This window comes from Camelus dromedarius, chromosome 7, assembly GCF_036321535.1.
Source record: "Camelus dromedarius isolate mCamDro1 chromosome 7, mCamDro1.pat, whole genome shotgun sequence".
NCBI lineage: Eukaryota > Metazoa > Chordata > Mammalia > Artiodactyla > Camelidae > Camelus > Camelus dromedarius.
In genome coordinates, this window is record NC_087442.1 from 5,129,395 (window position 1) to 5,146,738 (window position 17,344).

Below are 17,344 nucleotides of genomic sequence, written 5' to 3' on the forward strand. Positions count from 1 at the left end.
TGAGGGAGAGGGGGAGACGTGTGGGAAGAGGGGAGGGGGCCGAGCACACGTCCTGCCTGTGCTGTGGGAGCTCCACCCTGAACTGCCGCTGGGCCGCCCCGGGGGAGACTCCTACCCTCGCCCCGCCTGGGAGGGGTCTGCCCAGCAAGTCTCAAACCCAAGGCTTCCCCAGCCCTGGAGGAAGAGAGGGTGGGGAGGAGAGTGGAGGAAGCTCAGGCAGAGCAGCATAAAGGCACGGAGGAAACGGTGGCTTCTGCAGCCTGGAGGGGTGGAAGGCGGCCCAGGGAACTCACAGGGAGCTGGAGCCCCAGCAGCTCCGCACCAAATTTATCCTCAATCACACTCCCCGCTCCTCACAATTAATAGCAGAATTAGAAACAATCAGGGAGCTGCCTAATTACTGTCAATTAGAGCGCGCTAATCAAGCTCCGTCTCCCACACCCCGCCCGGCGCTCAGCACTAAATGTCAAACTTCATTAGAGGCAGACATGCTCCCTCCCTCCCCGCCTTCCTCTCTCCAGACTCAACACCCCAGCACAGGCCGCAGGGTCGGTGACCCCGGGCAGGGCCCCAGCTCCCCTTCTCAGGCCCTCCACCAGCACTGCCCCCAGGGGGGCTGGGGCTGGGACCGGGGTGGGCAGATGCCCTGTGCCACGGGCACCCAGCTCCTTCCCACTGGCTGTGCTCAGGCAAGGATTTGTGCTTCTCTACGGGATGGGGGCCTGGGAAGGGTCTCTGGGAGGCAAATCAGGGAGAAGAGTTACTGCCCGGCTGCCCAGCAGGGAGCAGGAGGGCCAGGAGAGCAGCAGGTGTGCCCGGTTCCCGGGAGTCTCCAACCTCTTACACCCGCACTCAGGAGCACAGAGCTGCAGGTGGGATCTGTGGCCCAAGGGCTGGGACATGGGTAAGAGTGTGGAGAGGATGGGTGTGTGTGAGTGGAGGTGCTTGCAGAAGAGGAAGAGGGAAGAGATAAGGGGGAGGAAGAGTCGATGTGAGCAAGGTACAAAAAACCACATAGGGAAGAAAACGAGAGAGGAAGGAGAGCAGGAGGCTGGGAGGGAGAGGTAAGGGCGGGTGGGGCCTCAGCCTTTCCCGGGAGGCAGTGTTGGGGTGAGGAGGCCCTTCTCTGGACAACCCCCAGCCCTGATCCGTCTACAGGGACCCCCTCTCCACGCGGGCAAGTCGCTGCTTTCGGAACTCGTTTAAGGCCCCCAGCCTCCGACCTCCCTACTCAGCCGCTTCCCCGTCCCCGTCCCTCCCGTGGTGAGGCTGATGAGCTGGCTGCGCGGGGGGCTGATGGGGAGGCGGGAGCGCCACCAGCGCTGCCTGGGGACAGCAGTGGGCGGGCAAAGAAGCTGCAGAGGGAGGGTCTCAAGCAGCAGCCGCTGGCAAGGGCCTGGGGAGAGCAGAGGGGTAGCTGGAGAAGGGACAGCAAGCAGACTCCGCCGGTCTGCCTGGAGGGCTCTGCCGGGCCCCTCTCCCCACTCTTTGTGGCTTAACTGGGTCCTGCATACCTGGGGGCAGGGCAGCGGCCTCGCTCCACTGGTCGGTGCTGGACACGGAGCAGGAGCGCTGGTGCAGCCCCTCTGGGCGCTGGCCGGCCCAGGCCGGGCTGCTGGCCGAGTGGGGGGCACCTGGGTGGGGGGGAAGGGTCAGACTGGGCGGGGAGGCTTTCCTGGAAGCGCGGCTCTGACTGTGGGCAGTTTGAGAAATTCCAGCTGGATACTGACCAAAAACGAGGGGTTCACCAGGTACTGAGCCAGGCTCGCTGGAGAACCAGAGGCCTCACACGGGCCATCCAGGGCCCTCCGTGCCCAGTTCCAGGCTTCACACCCCTCCTCTCTCCAGGAACACAAAGGTACCTGCCCAAGTCCCCTCCCAGGGAGCCGGAGCCGGAAGTCGGGGGAGTGGGGCTGACTCCCCCATCCCTGCCCTGCTCCTCCTCTGCTCTCCCCAGCCCCGCCCCTCCTGGTCAGGCCTTGCACCCCACATGCCAGTCCCCAAATGCCGTTTGCTTTGCCTCAGCTTTGCTGCCATTCTGACGAGAAATGTGTATCAGATTCAAGTAATTATGTCTAATTAGTATTAGTAATTATCCTGTTGGGCTGGAGAAAATTAATCTTTTGTTTCCCATCAGGGAGGAGCAGCAGAGCCAGGGGAACCAAAGGCCCCGGGAGCACCAAGGCCGGGGCAGCGGGGCCGGGAGTGCGCCCCCATCCCAGGCACCAAGCCACCTGTGGGGAGACTGTGGGAACAGCCTCAGGGCCTCGGAGCCGGACTTGGGAGCCTACGCTGCCCTTTCACCTCGGTCAACCCAAGACAGGCTGGGGCCTGAGGCCAGAAGGCCATGGCCCAGAGAGGTCTGAGGACCTGGGGGCACACCCTGCGGGTCTGAACTGCGAGCAGAGGAGCTGGCCAGGTGCTGAGGGTCAGGAACGGGGCAGAGGTGGGGCCTGGAGCTGGACAAAGCCAGGGGGACCTGCCCTGCAAGCACAGGGGTCAAGTTCCTGGAAGCCCAGGAACAGGAAGCTCTGAGCTGAAGCCACTAGACGGTAAAGGAACAGGACAGACATCCAAACGCTCTGGGGACAGTGCAGCACCGAAAGGTGGGGGCAAAGTTGTGTTTCTCTTGTATCTGTCATGACACCCAAGGCAGGACCAGACACACAGCAAGTGCTTCTTAACACACGTGTGGCACCAAGACTGCCAGCCAGTCCACCCTGGTCCAGCCCCTTCCAGGCAACATGCTGATGCTCCCTCTCCAGAATCCTGCCCCTCCCACTCTGCCTAACAGGTCCCTGCAAACTTGGCCTTTCTCAGGTGCCCTCCCAGGAAACCTTCCAGGGAGCAGCCTCGGTTCCTAACTTCTCAGACACTGCTTCTTGCCACCCCTTGCCAGCTTCCATCTCCTAGGTTCCAGATCTTACTCCCCCCTCATCCCCAGCCTCACCCAAAGACATCACAGGCCCAACTTCCTCCCCAAGTCCCCCAACCCAAAACCCCGAGGGAGGGCAAGTGCTTTCCCTTTTCTTTGTTAATTCTCCCCTCATTACGCCTGCAATCCCACAATCAGTGTGCACTGTAATTGTCGAATTTGATGCTAATGATTAATGAATTAAACATGGAGCCATCAATTAGTCCTCGGAGGATAATTCTGCATAAAGCAGCGGATAATGTAATTACAGTAACAAAGATAATGAGATGTTAACATCGCCCGGTGAGCGGAGCTGTGTGTGAGTGTGCAGGAGGTCGGTGTCAGCATGCGGTGGAGGGGACGCGGGCTCGGGTGGCGCCCGGCCATGTGTTCCGGGGATGTGGGCGAGTGTTTGCGGGTGCCAGTAATTATGTGGGTGAGGGTGCCGCCCCTCCTCCACACACCGCTTCCGCCTCCCCAGGTGAAGGCCTTCAGGGACCGAGAATGTGACAGGACAGTGTCTTACTGTCTCCCTCCCTTTGAGGAAACAGCTTTCCTCTTGCTACCTGCCTTCAAGGAAGGGCTCTCCTTCAATGCACTTCCCCTTCCTGCTTCTCTGCTGCAGAGACCAACAGAAACCAGAAACCCCCAGCCAGCCCAGAGGCCGCCACCGCTATCTGCCTGCCTGCAGCTCCGGGCAGAGTGCGGAGGACCACGGGGGCCCCCACCAGAGTGCACCCCCCCGCCCCCCCGCCCCCACTGTGGCGGTGGTCCTGTCGTCTGGTCTTTACCGTCCTCTGCTTCCTCCCCTCCCTCTGTCCACTAGAGCTCTCTCTGCACGATTCAAGGGGCTTCTCTCTGCGCTCGCAGTGGCTTAGAGGACAGAATGCAGCTTTTCAAATCAGGCAGACTGAGGTTCAAACCCAGCTCCGCCACTTCCTGTGGGACTTTACAGACAAGCTATTTAACCTCTCGGAACCTCCGTTTCCTCATCCATAAGATGGGGGTGACAATCTCAACTTCCTAGAGTTATGAGCCCGGGGCCTGACACAGGGCAGCACCACCGCACCCAGCCCCTCCGTCAGGTCAGGGCGCCTCCAGACTGGGAGGCAGTGGTGGACCCACGACGGGGGGGGGGCGGCGGCTGGTGCTCTCAGCCCTCACTGCAAACAAGGGGCACCCTCAGGAGGCCACCGTCCTGCCAACCCCGCTGTGACCCGGAGCTTCTCAGTGCAGCCCTGTCAGAACTCGGAGTGGGGCGATTCTTCGGGGTCTGTCCCACCCATTCCAGGGTCTGAGTACCCAGGCCCCCCATCCACTGAATGCCCACAGCAGCCTCCCATCACTGTGACATGCAGAAACAGCCCCGCACCTTCACAAGCCCCCGGGGAAGCCGGCCCCTGTGCCGAGAGCTGACCACTGGGGTAGGGGCACCGTCTCAGCAGCTGTTTCTGGGCCCGAGGAACATGAGACCGAATGATCTAGGACAACATCAGGGACACTGAGGTCTTGGGATGAAGGGTCCCAGAAGCCAAGGCAGATCTGGATGAGGGGGACTGAGTGTGGGAGGAAAAGACTCCCCACCCCTCCCACAAAGAGCAACGTGGCTTAGGAGCCAGAAGGGCCTAGAGAGGCGGGCGGAGCCGGGCCAGGGAGAAGTTCAGCGTCCTTCACCCGAACCCACAGTGTCGTCCAGAAAGGTAATACCTGGCCAAGGAAAGGCTGCCCCACCTGAAGCTCAGCCTCTCCTCTCCCGACCGCTGGACACGAGGCAGAGCCTGCTTGGCCTCCAGCTTCTCTCTGAACTGTCTTCTCTGAGCCAAGGCCATCCCCCGCCCCTACTGTTGCCCCCAAGAATGACTATCAGGTTGACCCCAGGCAGCTCCATTCCCTTCCGCCTCCCTCCCTGCCCACACATGTGGCTGGGATTCAGCCCTGGGTGCCTGAGGTCCTGTCCTCACCATCTGCCCTCGCTCCAGATATGCAGGAGAGATGGTCCCTGGACCACTGATGCCACCTGTCAGCACACATCTCCCTGTCCCCGTTCTGATCTCCGAGCCAGCTGCCAGGCTGTACACTGGCTGGTACCTCTACTAACTACCCTAGGGCAGCATTCTGGCAAATGTGTTTGGCTGAGCTGATCCTGGAGCCTGACACGGGGTGGTGAGTGTACCTGAGACCCAGTCTGAGAAGAAGCACAGCCCTGCCATGCCCCCCTTTCCCAGCACAGCCCCCTCTGCCAGCTCACCATGCACCCCGCCATTGGCAGCCACCTCACCTGGGCCCCCACCCAGCTGCGTGCTGCTCCGCTCCAAGGCCAGCCCGTTGGCCCGGGGGCTGGTGCCTGGGGCTGTGGCCGGCGTGGCTCGAGGCAGGCGCTTCCCTGGCACTTTGACTGTCGTCCGCAGCAGGTCAATCTCCTTGCCGTGGATGTTCTGCATGTAATCCTAAGGCCAGGTGGACAAGACAGACAAGATTCATCAGGACAGGCCCCTTGAAGGCAGCGCCCTGTCTCTGGCACCGACCCTCCCAACTCCTACGTCTCTCCTGCCTTGTTGCTGGGTGCGAGGGAGAGGGGGAAGCCCAGCACACTTCCAAGTCTGGCCGAATGCAGCTCCGGGCAGGGGTGGGTGGGGAGCTCAGCCAGGAGCTGGGCAGAGGCAGCAGAGGGTCTGGAGGCCCGGGGCTCCTTTTGGGAAGATGGCTCTGGAGGTGATGCAAAGGAGACCCAAGTGGTGAACTGAGATGAGATTTAGGGAGAGGGCCTGTACGGCCAGGCCAAGGAGAGGAACAGACAGACTCCGTGGCAAGTGGACAACCGGGCTGCCCCACACTCTGGGTGACTGGTCACCAAGGACCTCAGCCCTGTTCGCAGAAGCTCCCACCACCACTTGGGCCTTCGAGAGCTTTTAAAGCCTCGAGCAGTCCTCAACAATAGATACTTGTTGAACATTTAGAGGGGAGCCTCCGATTCTTCCTGCTGCACTTAGGGATACTGAGCCAGACACCAGCGGCCGTCCTACCAGCAGTAATGACAACCACTACCACCATCACCAGTCCGTTCATGTGCCAGGCACTGGCACAGCCGTACGTTCCCTGTGTATCTCAGGTATTACCTCCCAGGTCTTCACAATGACCGAGGACGGTGTTACTCTATTCACGTTACAGATGACTGAGGCTTACAAATCTGCCCAAGGTCACACAAGGTCTCTGGGGAGGTTCCCAGAGAGTGAAAGCTGGTGGGTGCTTGGATCCCCACCACTCTCTCTGTTGAGACCTTGGCCTGGCACCGCCCCCCACGACTCCCTGGGGAGTGGCAGCTGGGGGAGGGGGGTGCAGAGCAGAGTCCCGCCCCACTCTCTGGCTTCCTGTTTTAAACCCCACCCCGCCTGGGCCCCAGCTTTCCGGGCTGCTTCTGATTTCTCCTTTTTTGGTTGGGGGAGGGGAGGGAGGTAATCAGGTTTATTTATTTACTTTTTGTTTTTACGAGGAGGTACTGGGGACTTGAACCCAAGACCTCTTACATGCTAAGCATGCGCTCTACCACTCTGAGCTACACCCTACCCCCTGATTTCTCCTTCCAGACCGCTGACCCGTTTCTGTGGCCCTGGCACCAGCGTGCTCCTGGGCAGTTCCCAGCTAACATCCCTGATAAGATGTGGCAAAAACCCCTTCCCAAGAGCAGAAGCTGGGCAGGTGGTGCCAACTTAACTTTGGACGGAATTCCATTGATTAGGCTCAGGACTGGCTCCTCTCCCTCGGGAGCACCTCTGGGATGTTTTGCATCCAGAGTGTTTCCCTGAGCGGCACCACTTCAGACGCAGACTTCATGCCCTCACAGGCCCCGGCCCTCACCCTACCCACCTGGGGCATCAGGCTTCTGGTTACCCAGGCGTTCTCCTAGCTTCTCACCTCTTAGCTTCAGGGAAAAGGGACAACGTCCACTGTGAAGTGCTGCCGTTGGGGAAGGAGGGACAGGGTGGGCTCACCAGGGGCTCAGGGGCTGCCTCTCACTCTGTGAATGACCAAGATGACATCAAGTAGAAAGGGGTCCCTGGCCCTAAGGAGCCAAGAGAATGTGGGCACTTCCAGTTAGGAAGAACAAGAACAAGGAAACAGGGCACCAGCCCCTCCTACACTTCTGTCCTTAGGCTGGAATTCACTGCAGGATGGGCCATCAGGGGGCCAGTGGGAGCACCAGCGGGAGGACTGTGCGGAGGAAGGGGCACCACTGATGCTAGCACGCTGGCCTCACCAGCCAACCTGGCTCTGGGGAGGCCTGGTGTCACTCTTTATTCTCCAAGCAGTGCTGACACATTCATAGGCAGATGGCCTTTCCGAAGGACCGGAAGGGCCTAGCCTGCCCTGCAGCTTTGGGCTGCGTCCCCACCCTCCTGCCATCATGTCATCCTGTGTGAGGGGCGGTGCCAGGTGCCTGGCCGCAGGCACATCGGGTTCCAAGGGAGTCTGCCCCACGTCTCAGAACCACGAAACGACATCCCTGAGAAGTCAGCGAGCACAGTCTCCAGACACGGGAGGACCCCCCCGACACCTCTCACCCCGACTCTGCTGAGCACCGCCAGGGCTCCGTGCCCACTCTGAGCCCCTTTCCCGCCCTCAGGGCCCCTCTATCCAGCTCTCCTATAGCGAACTCAGCCCACCTGCCCAGTTGCTGCCGCTGGCCCTGCCTCACTTTCAGCCCAGCACCCACTGTGTGTCTCCAACGTCATGGCCCTCCTCACCCCAGGCCCCAGCGTCCCACCGACTCGGCTTCAGCACAAACCCATCCATGGTCCCCGAACACGATCACATCTTGGATTGGCTGCTCCAGACAACTGTCAGCAGCTGGCCGGGCCGAAGGCACAGCTGCAGTCCCTTTCCTCACGGAGGGGCCTGGGCTGCTCTAGTTCACAAGGAGGTCACAGCAGCTGCAATAGTTTTCAGGCCCCACTGCAGCCCTGGGACGCCCAGGCTGCGTCACGGGGTGGAGCAGCTGACCCTGGGCCAAGGAGAAGAACTGCCCGGAGGAACTCTGATCAGGGCCAGGGAGCCGGAAACCAACGTCAAGGGAAAGCAGCGGCCCCCTCAGCCTCTCTGACCGCCCCGGACAGGCACTCAGGCGGCAGCAGGCCAGCACCCAGGGCTCTCGGCTCCACGCCCTGGGCTGGGCCGGCTCCAGGGCTCAGCTGGGAGGTGGAGCCTGGCCCCGAGGACACTGTGGCGAGGAGCTCAAGTAGCAGCGGCAGAAGGGACAGGGACGTCAGGGGCAGAGCAACAGCGTTTCCCTCCGTCAGCAGAACAGGGAGCTCGGCGGTGGTGGTGGCGGCTCAGGAGAGCGGTCACCACGGCTGCCTTTATTACCCACCATCAAACAGCAATTTCTTCCCCAGCCTCCTCGCTAATTACCCAGCCAGCGTTCTCATCTCGTTTTATTACTAGAATTAACAACGAGTTCAGAGCGTGGAAAGCTATTAAGATGTGTGATTAAGCCACATTCAATTAGTTTCTACAAACAATTTAATTGATGTTGCAGATAGAATTAACAGAAGGTGATTGTGTGAATGGCTCCGCTGGCTGCAAAATGGGGGAGGCTGTGGCGGGCTCTCTCGGGCCAGGCAAGGATTGGGTGTGAGGCTTGAGACCTGCCCGCCAGCCCTTCCTCTGCACGCCCGTCCAGTCCCGCCAGCCCGACCAGGCTCCATCAGCCAGTGAGTCACCAGCACCGCTGCCCTCAGGTCTCAGGCCAGAGCCGTCCTGGGAGGAACGCCGGATCAGGCCGAGTTCTGTGTGTGCCTCTGGAGTTACCTTCCTCTGCCGGCCCCCCGACAGGGGGGAGCCTCCTAGTGGCTCTCGGGGAGGGAGGGTCCCCGCTCACTGCCAGCCAACTAGGAAACTTGATTGGGTTGGAAAGCACGGCAGACAGAAGATGGAAGCAGTTGGGCAGGAACACGAGTGTGAGTGCGGCCCCCTGGGGTGGGGGCGGCAGGAGGGAGGGAGGCAGCCTTTGCCTGGAGGGAGCTCAGACCCCTGTTCATGGGCCGCCCGTAGAGATCCTCGGCCTGGCCCTCACTCGTACCTTCCTTGCAGCCAGTTTCCAATCCGATTCATGTCTCCTAAACAAGCAGAGAAGCGTCTACAGGGCAGGAGGCAGGCTGCCATCTGCATGTGCTCCTGGCACCTGGCCACCCAGCGTGGGGGGAGTCGGGGAAGGACTCCGGAGCTGGAGGACGGCCGATGAGGGGCCTCTAGACGGGGCAGCCACACTCTTACAGGAGCCGTTCACTCCACCTCCTCACCACGTCCTGTGGCCGGGAGAGCAAGAGGGGCCTGGCAGGGGCTGGCAGAGCCACTGGCCTCCTAGACTTACCTTGCAAGAAAGCAAGGACAGGCCTGGAAGCCCCTGCCGCCCAGATCCTGTCCTAGGCCCTGGACGCACTTAAGCCACACACAGTTCACAAGGGCGATGGGGGAAGGGATGAGGGGAGCTCAGCCACCCAGCAGGGCCAAGCATGCTCCCTCCCACCTGATGCTAACTCTCCAGCGACTTTCTCAGCCAGCCCCGGAGGGAGGTGTTCTCGGCACATGCAGAAAAACCCAGGTCATGCTTAGAGTCAATGTCACGGGGCCAAATTTCACCTCAGCCATTGGCTGGGTGACTGGTGATCTGACAAACCCCACTGAGCCTCTGCTCTCCAGTTTAAGTTGTGTGTAGCAACAGCATCCCCACAGGCCTTGACCTTCCCTTCCTAAACCAAAGCCAAGCACCACACCCGGCACTCTCCTCCCTGTCCCAAGACCCTGCTACTACACCACTCTCCTCCTCTCTCTGGGGCATGGGGCCAGCGGGCAGCACAGAGCATGGTACCCAGCCAGGGCAGCGCAAAGCAGGAGGAGCAGGTAAAGATGCAGCAGAGAAGGAGGGCTGAGGCCACCGGCAAGCGGGTGGGGAAACAGAGGCCCCAGACAGGCCAGTCCCCAGCTCGCCAGGCCGGCAGTTGCCTGAGCAGTGACACTGGCGTCCTGCCTGGGCTGTGGGCGCTGGGGGCAGGGAGGCGCCAGCGGGCTCTCAGCTGCAGAGCCTCTCTGCTGGGAAGTACTCTCTGTGGTGCGGAGGCTCTGCACTGGAGGGCGCTCCTTACTTCCTGAGAGCCTCGTGCCTCGGGGCCAGTGCTCTTCCTGGAAGCTGCGCTGCCTCTCGCCTCTCACGGACTCAGCAGCAGGACCAGTGCGAGCAGGAGGCACCCAGGAGCCGCTACTGAATACCCAAGGCGCCCTGGCTGTGGCCCCTCGTCCAACCTACTGGTATCCCGGCACCAGCTCCCACCCTTGTGCTAAGGGACACCAGGATGGAAGGTCTAACCAGCAGTGTCCCAGAGGAATCAGGGCCAGGGAGCCCCAGAAGGGCCAGGCTGGGCTCCGGCCAGACTGGAACCAAACTGCCCACTGGCTCTTCCAGGCCAGGCCTGTGGGCTTTCTCAGCAGCCCTGGGCTATGACAGACACTGTGGACCGAGCACCTCTGGGCGGCCTCCCTGACACCTTGTACAGATTGAAAGGCAGGCGAGGGACCCTCCGAGGCAGGCCCTGGGCCTCCGGGCTGGGGGTGGGGCTGGCCCGCGCGCTGTGCTTGAGGGGCTTCTCAGGAGAACTCATTAGCCCCACAGTGGGGTGGTGACAGAGATGGATTCTGGTGACAGCTGTGTGCTGGAGCCACGCGGGGAGGGGAGGGGAGGGGAGAGGGGGGAGCTGCCACAGGGGCCACTCCGGAGTCACCACACCCCACCCCTACCCTGGCACGGGCCACCCTCCTCCAGACCCCTCTGCCCTCATGTTCCTTTTCCCAAGGGGGCTTGTCCAAGACCCCAAGCCACCCCCAGCAGCCCTGGCTTAAACTGCCCTCTGACTCACCATCATCCCAGGAGCCCAGGGTACCCCAGTGGGGTGGCTCCCCTAGAAACAACTGTTGGCAACACTGGCACCCCCAAATGGAGCGATTCCAGGAACAGGGGCCCAACCTAGCTCTTCATATCACATCACTGGCACGCAGGGTACAGAGCCCGACTTGGCACACAGGCCAGCCCAGGGGTGACCAACCCCGGGGTCCAGCTTGCTCCAAAGGGCTCGGCAGGATGCAGAGCATCAGTGCGAGCGGTCAGCCCGGGCCAGGGTCTCCCAAGTCGCCAAAGTGCAGCTCTTTCTCAAAGGAGGGTCTCTCTGAGCTCAGGTCTGCCTCCCTCTGGCCCTGGAGTCAGCACCTGTCGTGCTGTCCCGCCCCCTCTGCCCAGCCCACCAGAGGCTCGGCCCCCTGGACTCACGTGCAGGCTGGGGTGGTAGGTGAGCAGCCCATTGTCACACAGTGTCACGTACTTCTTCTTCCATTCCTTGTTCAGAGACTTGCCACTCCGCTTCAGCAGGATGCCCTGAGGACAGAGACCAGGTCAGAGACAGGCGCCAGGCCTGCAGGTCACAGGCACAGGGGGAGGACTCAGTGTCATTAGGTGACAGTGTTCTCCATCCGGTCCTCCTGGATCACTGTGCTTGTCAGCATGGAGAGGCCGGACAGGACTAAAGCTGAACCAGGGAGAGCCAGCCACGGAACTCGGCTGCCCTGACCGTCCTCGGGAACAGCCTGGGGCCCACCTGTTGGGGGGCTCCTCTCCCCCAGGTTGTGGAGCCTTGTCAGCAATGGGAGGCAGGAGTTTAGATGGGCTCCCGGCAGTGATGCTCCCACCTGTGGTCTCCAGGGATAAGGGCAGAGACCTCAGGAAGGCCCTGGCCTCCTACCAGCTGTGGCAGCCCCAGGGCGGAGCAGCAAAGCCGCTGAGCGTCCTCAGGGCGCCCCAGCCTCCCCTCAAAGCAGGTGGTGGGAAGACTGCCCAGCCCCAGAGCCCAGCAACCAAATGTCCCGTGTGAGCTGCTGAGACGCTGACTGTGGAGGTTAGACAGGTGTTAGGATGAACAAGAGCTCCTTGAGAGCGAGGGTTTTGGTGTCTGGTTCATCGACACGCTCTCAGCACTGCGGCAATGCCCACAGCGCAGCAGACACTCAGGAAGACACTCAGGGTGGGCAGGGGGTGCCAGCCGAGGCCGTGGGGAGGTGCTGAAAAGTGGGGGGGACCCCACCTCAAAAGAGATGTGATCGTCCACACCCAAGAACAGCCTCCGCTGCCTTCCCCCGGTGACACCCCCGACAGCCCTTACCCCACCGGCTCAGCCCTGAAACAGCAGACAGCAGAGGACAGAGCTGGGGTCAGGACAGGACACAGAGGGGAGTGCCACGGACGTGCACAGGTGGCAGGTTCCCTGGGACCAGCTCACCCCTCTGCACCCCCTTCCCAAACTCAGGAGGGCTAAGAGGCACTGCTCCCCAGAGACTCCTAGACAAAACTCCCAGGGGGAGGGCCTCAATCCAGGACAGCCCTGGCAGGGTGAGAGCGGGGCACACACTGAGTCCACCCCAGTGAGTCACAAAGCAGGAGCCCCTGGGCCGGCCTCTCCTTTGGGAGGGGAAGGGCCTGCCCTCAGACAAGCCGGAAATGGGAGTCAAGAGATAGAGCATGAGAGAGGGTGGGGGGCAAACCCGGACTCCATGACACCGTCCCCTCTAAGCGCTTCCTACCAGAAGCCCAACCCTGCAGGGATGCGCTTAGCCAACAGGTGGTTTGGGATTCCTGCCTGCTCTCTCCCTGAGACAACAGGGACCAACGTGGAGGCAAGAAAGGGCCCTAAACTCCAGTCCCATTTTTCAACAGATGTTTCACATCCTTGATACCCCCTTCTTTCCCTTATCCTCCTCCTCCAGCTCCCAAAAACGGACGCAGCTGTGGGAGGTGAGGCCACGCGGGTCTGGAGTTGGCCACCATCTGAGGACATTGCTGCTACCTGGTCCCCCCCATCCTCATGAGGACCTTCTGAAGACAAGTGGTGTGAGTGGGACCTTCACTAGGTAACAGGGTGGCTGGAACATTCTAGAAAGCAACTGGGCTCTTGATCCAGTGAAGGAGCCTTGGTGATTTGCCTCTGGGCGTGGCATCCACCCCTCCAGGGCCAGGAGCCAGGGAACAGTTCAGCCACTCCCCCTGCCCTGACTGCGGACAGGACCCTGAGGGCTGAGGGTCGGACTCTGGAGAAGGCAGTGCCCAGCCCATCGGCTCCCTCTCAGGAAGGGCTGCGGGGCTTCAGTGGCTGGCTCACCTGCGCCCCGTCTCACTCCCTCCTCTCCCACAGTGGCCTCAGTTCTCAAACCCTTCAAACCTGAGCCCTCTCCCCCTCCTCTGTCCCTCCATCTTCACCATGTTTCCTCCTGGTCCAGCCCTGGCTCCCAGTCCAGGGAAAGGGGAGCGGGTCTCTGCTGTCCTTCTGCCACCAACTAACCCTGAACATCAAATGAGCTGTGGAACTGCCTGGTGGATGGGGAGAGCGGACTCCTGGACTCCAAGCAGGGAGTCAGGACACTGAGGAGGCCGAGGGAGGGAAGCCCCTCTCTACACAGAGCTCTTTCCCCTCCTTCACCTGGGCCCAGCCTCCGCGGACAGTGGTAATGATGCTCCTTAGCAGGGGCGTGGGAGGAGGGCCCGGGCGGTGGCCAGGAGTGGGCACAGCTGGCTGGGGACTCGACTTGCGCCCACATTCCCGCTCACCTGCCTGGCCCCGCCCACATCGCGCAGCCATCCCCCTCGCATCCGCATCCGGTGCTCCAAGGAGGGAGAGCGAGCTCCAGGAGTTCCTGCTCCCCTCCCTGGCCGGCGGCTGCGCACGGCAGAGCAGGAAGCAATCTGGGGCGGAATGGGAGCGGTGCGGAGGCGACAGCCCCCAGAGGACCCGTTCCCGCCACCGCCTCCCTCCCAGCTCCGCCAGCCGGCTTAATTGCGGAGTCCGGATTGATTGGGAATGCAAATGGCAACTGAAATGCAATCTCCACTCCCAGCAGGAGCAGGGGGGAGGGGGAGGAACGGAATGGGGAGACCAGGACAGGAGGGCGGGAAGGCTTCAGACCGGCCCTGGGCAGCGGGGATGGGTGTGTGCGGCAAGGAATGGCCACCAGCCTGGGAGAATGGACAGCGGACCGATGGGCCGTCCCAACAGCAGGCACACACCCAAGCCCCTGTGTGACCTCGTGCAGCCTCGGCATGTCTCCACATGTCTCCACCGGGCAGCACCTCAGCATCCCGACCACATTCCTCCTACTGACGGTCCCTGCAGTTTAGGGGCCTGTGACACTCAAATGACCTGGCTGACCCCCTGCCAGACCAGAGTCCCAGGTGCAAGTTTACAGGGATTCACCCCCCACCCTACAGACCCTCCCCTTCCCCTCCAGGCGGGGGACTCAGGGAACAGATAAATTAGCCTGGATCCCAGACAGGAAGGGGGGCGTTTGGAGCTACACTTATCTCAAAGCCAGGGCGGGTGGGTGGGAGAAAGCATTTTCTTTTATTGGTTAAATGTTTGCATGTATGTGTGCACGTGTGTGTACTCAGAAAGCATGTGCCCGGAAGCAGGGAGTGACAGTCCCCTGCTGGAGCAGATCCACATCACCCAGCTGGGCAAGGACCCGTGAGGAGACACTCAGTCAACAGCCCCAGGGACATGCGGTCACACCAGCAACAGGTTTATGGACCAATTGTGCACCCAGACACACACAGTGATGGGGGAGGAGACTGGCCGCTGCCAGTACCCCCTCAAGCTGGGTGGGGTGACCCAACTAGAGTCCCTTGGACATCACTGCAGTGACATTTCAGAGGAGGGCTGAAGCAGACACAGAGGGCGTGGAATAACACAGCATTCCCCACTCCAACCGCTGGGCCCTGAAACAGTTCCTGGGCTCTCCATTCTAAATAGGCCTTCACTGCGGGGTCAGAAATCCCCATCCTCAACACGAGAATTTTGGTCACACTGCCTATGGGCTCCAGATGCCCTAGCCTGAAGGGCCAAACCTGACCGCAGGGCCCTGCCCAGGCCGACCCCTGGTGCTCTGGCCACACTAATCTCTGTGGTCCAAAACTGACACCATGACTCCTGGCGATAGACAAGGCATCTCAGAACAACGGCTCCCGAGAAGACGTGCGTCAAACACGGCATCCTGTGGGCACAGCACACTAACCCCCAGGCCACTGCCCTGTCCTCAGGGGCACCCCAGCTAGCAGCCTCTCGCCTGAGCTCCAGGGAGACACCTCCTCACGCTACTCTCATCCAGCTTAGCAGTTCCAGAGCCCTGCCCAGACACCACCAACTCTGCACAAACACGCCTTCCATCACTCAACGTCTTTTCCCAGCACGGGACCCACACACGACAGGAGGTCTGGGAGGATCCCACACCGGGCAGTCCAGCCCTGCCAGGCAGTGACTCAGAAAGGAGGAGAGACTCCACAGGGATGTGGCCCCTCCACTAAGCTTCCTCTTTACAAATGAACAGAGACTCAAATAGTAAAAGTGGGCCAGTGAACCCAGCCCTCAGTATGTCCTTCAATGTGTACTCCTCAGGGTACTCTTCTGCGAACTCTCCCTCTTTTCTGGGAGGAGGGGAGGTAGGACAGAGAAGCCAACCCTCCTTGGTGGTGGCCCAACTCCAGCACCACCACCAGTGAGAGCAGCTGAGGCCGGCAGGCGGCTCTCTGCTGCCCCCCAGTGGTGGCAAGGAGGAACCAGCAGAGCCCAGGCCCAGCACTGCCTGGCCACCCTCCCTGGGAGGTTAGTTCTTAGCAGAACTCTCCGAGTTAAGGATTCAGATCTGGCAGGGGCAGGGCACACAGCCTCTTGGCCCACCTTTCAGAGGCCCGGAAAAGAACCATCCTCTGGCATTTCCTGGGCCTCATCTCAGCTCCTCTCCAGCCCCAGGGGAAGGGAGTGCTGACCTGTTTGATGGGGATGGCCCGGCCACTCCCGATACTGTCCACCTTGCACTCAGCGGCCTTCTTCTCCCGGTCCAAGTCGGCACCCTTTCGCGACTGGAAGAGAAAAGAAGAGGCGTGTTAAAAGGGCCCAGGGTCTGTGGGTCAGCTGCCCACCTGGAATCCCCAGCCAGCCCGCCCATCCTCCCTCCTCCTGGGCAGGCCCTAGCAGTGGGGCAGGGCCGGGGCGGCGGGACCGGGAAGGAACTGAGACCACGAGTATTCCAACGGGTTTATTCTTACACACGGCACCATACAGAGCAGCACAGGTCACTGGGCCGGGCCCGCCCCTTACAAAAGAGCAAGGACATGAGATACTGGAGATACCGAGGGCGTGAAGAGCGCACAGCCCAGGGGGCTGGGGCGTAAGAGAAGGGAAGGGGCTAGGAGAGGTGGACGGTGCGGCTGAGGGACGGCCGGGAGCACAGGGCACGACAACCGGGGAGAGCAAAGTCCAGAAGCGAGCGGGCAGCGGCCCGTCTGCGGCACAGACACCACACGGCACGTTGCGCCGAGCACATCGGCGTGGCCCGAGGGGCACAGTGGATGGAGAGAGAGAGGAGAGAGGCCAGAAGAGGCCCTGTGCCCCTGCCAGGCTCCTGGGGCAGAGCCCACCCGGAGGCCGATCCTAGGAAATGGGAGGCCAAGAGAGGGGAAGGCAAGCGCGGCGTGGCTGCGGCGTCCGGAGCGGAGCAGGAACGGCAGAAGTCCATGCAGGAAGGAGCAGAGGAGGGGAGGGGCGGGGAAGCTCCCCCAGGAGCAGCTGGGCCGGGGGGGCGCTCGGACGCCCCCGCCCTCTGGGCCTCGTCGCGCTGGCTGGCGCCGGGCGTGGGGCCGAGCTCCCATCTTCTCCATGCAGCGAGCCTGGCGCAGCGCGTCCAGCCGGGCCGGGTCCCCGGCAGCCCCCAGCCGCGGGCTCCGGTGTTCCTAGCCTTCCCTGGGGGTGGGGGTTAGTTACAAAGGTTCCTGTGGGTCTCTGGAGTGGGGAGCACGGCGGCCGCTTCTCATCTGAGAGCAGTCCCAGGGCCCGGCCCGCCTCCGACCCCGCACAGGGGGTATGTCCAGAGGTGCTGTGTGTCACCACCTGGTCTTCTAATTTGGAAGGAGTTGGAAAGGCCTTTTTGTTGATGAAAAGTTGGAAACAGTGGCACATATCTGCAAATATCGAAAGAATAAAGATTTTGGCAAGTTATACTCAAGCCCCGCACAAGTCGGTCAGCACTGGTGAGGGCAGAGACCCAGGTGCCTGGGGAGAGGCGGCAGCGGGATGAAGAGGAGGAGGAGGAGGTGGTGGAGGAGGAGGAGGCGGAGGCGGAGGCGGCGGCGGTGGCAGTGGCAGTGGCAGTGGCGGGCCGGTCAGTCCATCTCAGTGGGGACTGTTCTCCACTCTGAGCCCCACTTCCCTCCTGTTCTCCCAGGCTGCCAGGAGCCATGGGCACAGGGAAGAGGCAAAGGACTGCAGCTGCAGCGCGGGGGGAGCACAGTCAAGGGAGCAGGGAGAGCCGGGCTGAGGGCCGCCGCCAGCAGCTCCACTGTCAGCACCT

General features: G+C 61.7%; 1 protein-coding gene and 2 long non-coding RNA genes across 7 annotated transcripts in view; 1 reads left to right on the top strand and 2 right to left on the bottom strand.

Annotated features, from left to right (window-relative positions):
* The window catches only part of AGAP3 (ArfGAP with GTPase domain, ankyrin repeat and PH domain 3), a 53,710-nt gene that overhangs the window by 4,229 nt on the left and 32,137 nt on the right, over positions 1-17,344 (bottom strand). For 3 of the 5 annotated variants that reach the window (XM_064487207.1, XM_064487206.1, XM_064487205.1), the window contains one exon: positions 16,021-16,955. In XM_064487207.1, coding sequence (XP_064343277.1) covers positions 16,893-16,955 — 63 coding nt within the window. In that variant the 3' untranslated portion in view covers positions 16,021-16,892. Of the gene's footprint in view, positions 1-1,514; positions 1,635-5,192; positions 5,362-11,228; positions 11,334-15,764; positions 15,858-16,020; positions 16,956-17,344 lie in introns of those variants that run through there. The other 2 variants (XM_064487204.1, XM_031455696.2) reach the window with 2 other exon arrangements.
* LOC135321641 (uncharacterized) lies at positions 67-3,126 on the top strand. Its single transcript, XR_010381537.1, has 3 exons — positions 67-1,263; positions 1,704-1,858; positions 2,138-3,126. It is a non-coding gene; the product is annotated as an uncharacterized LOC135321641 (long non-coding RNA).
* Positions 8,414-11,213, bottom strand: LOC135321642 (uncharacterized). The gene is made up of 2 exons (XR_010381538.1): positions 8,991-11,213; positions 8,414-8,668 (listed from the first exon to the last, which is right to left on the bottom strand). It is a non-coding gene; the product is annotated as an uncharacterized LOC135321642 (long non-coding RNA).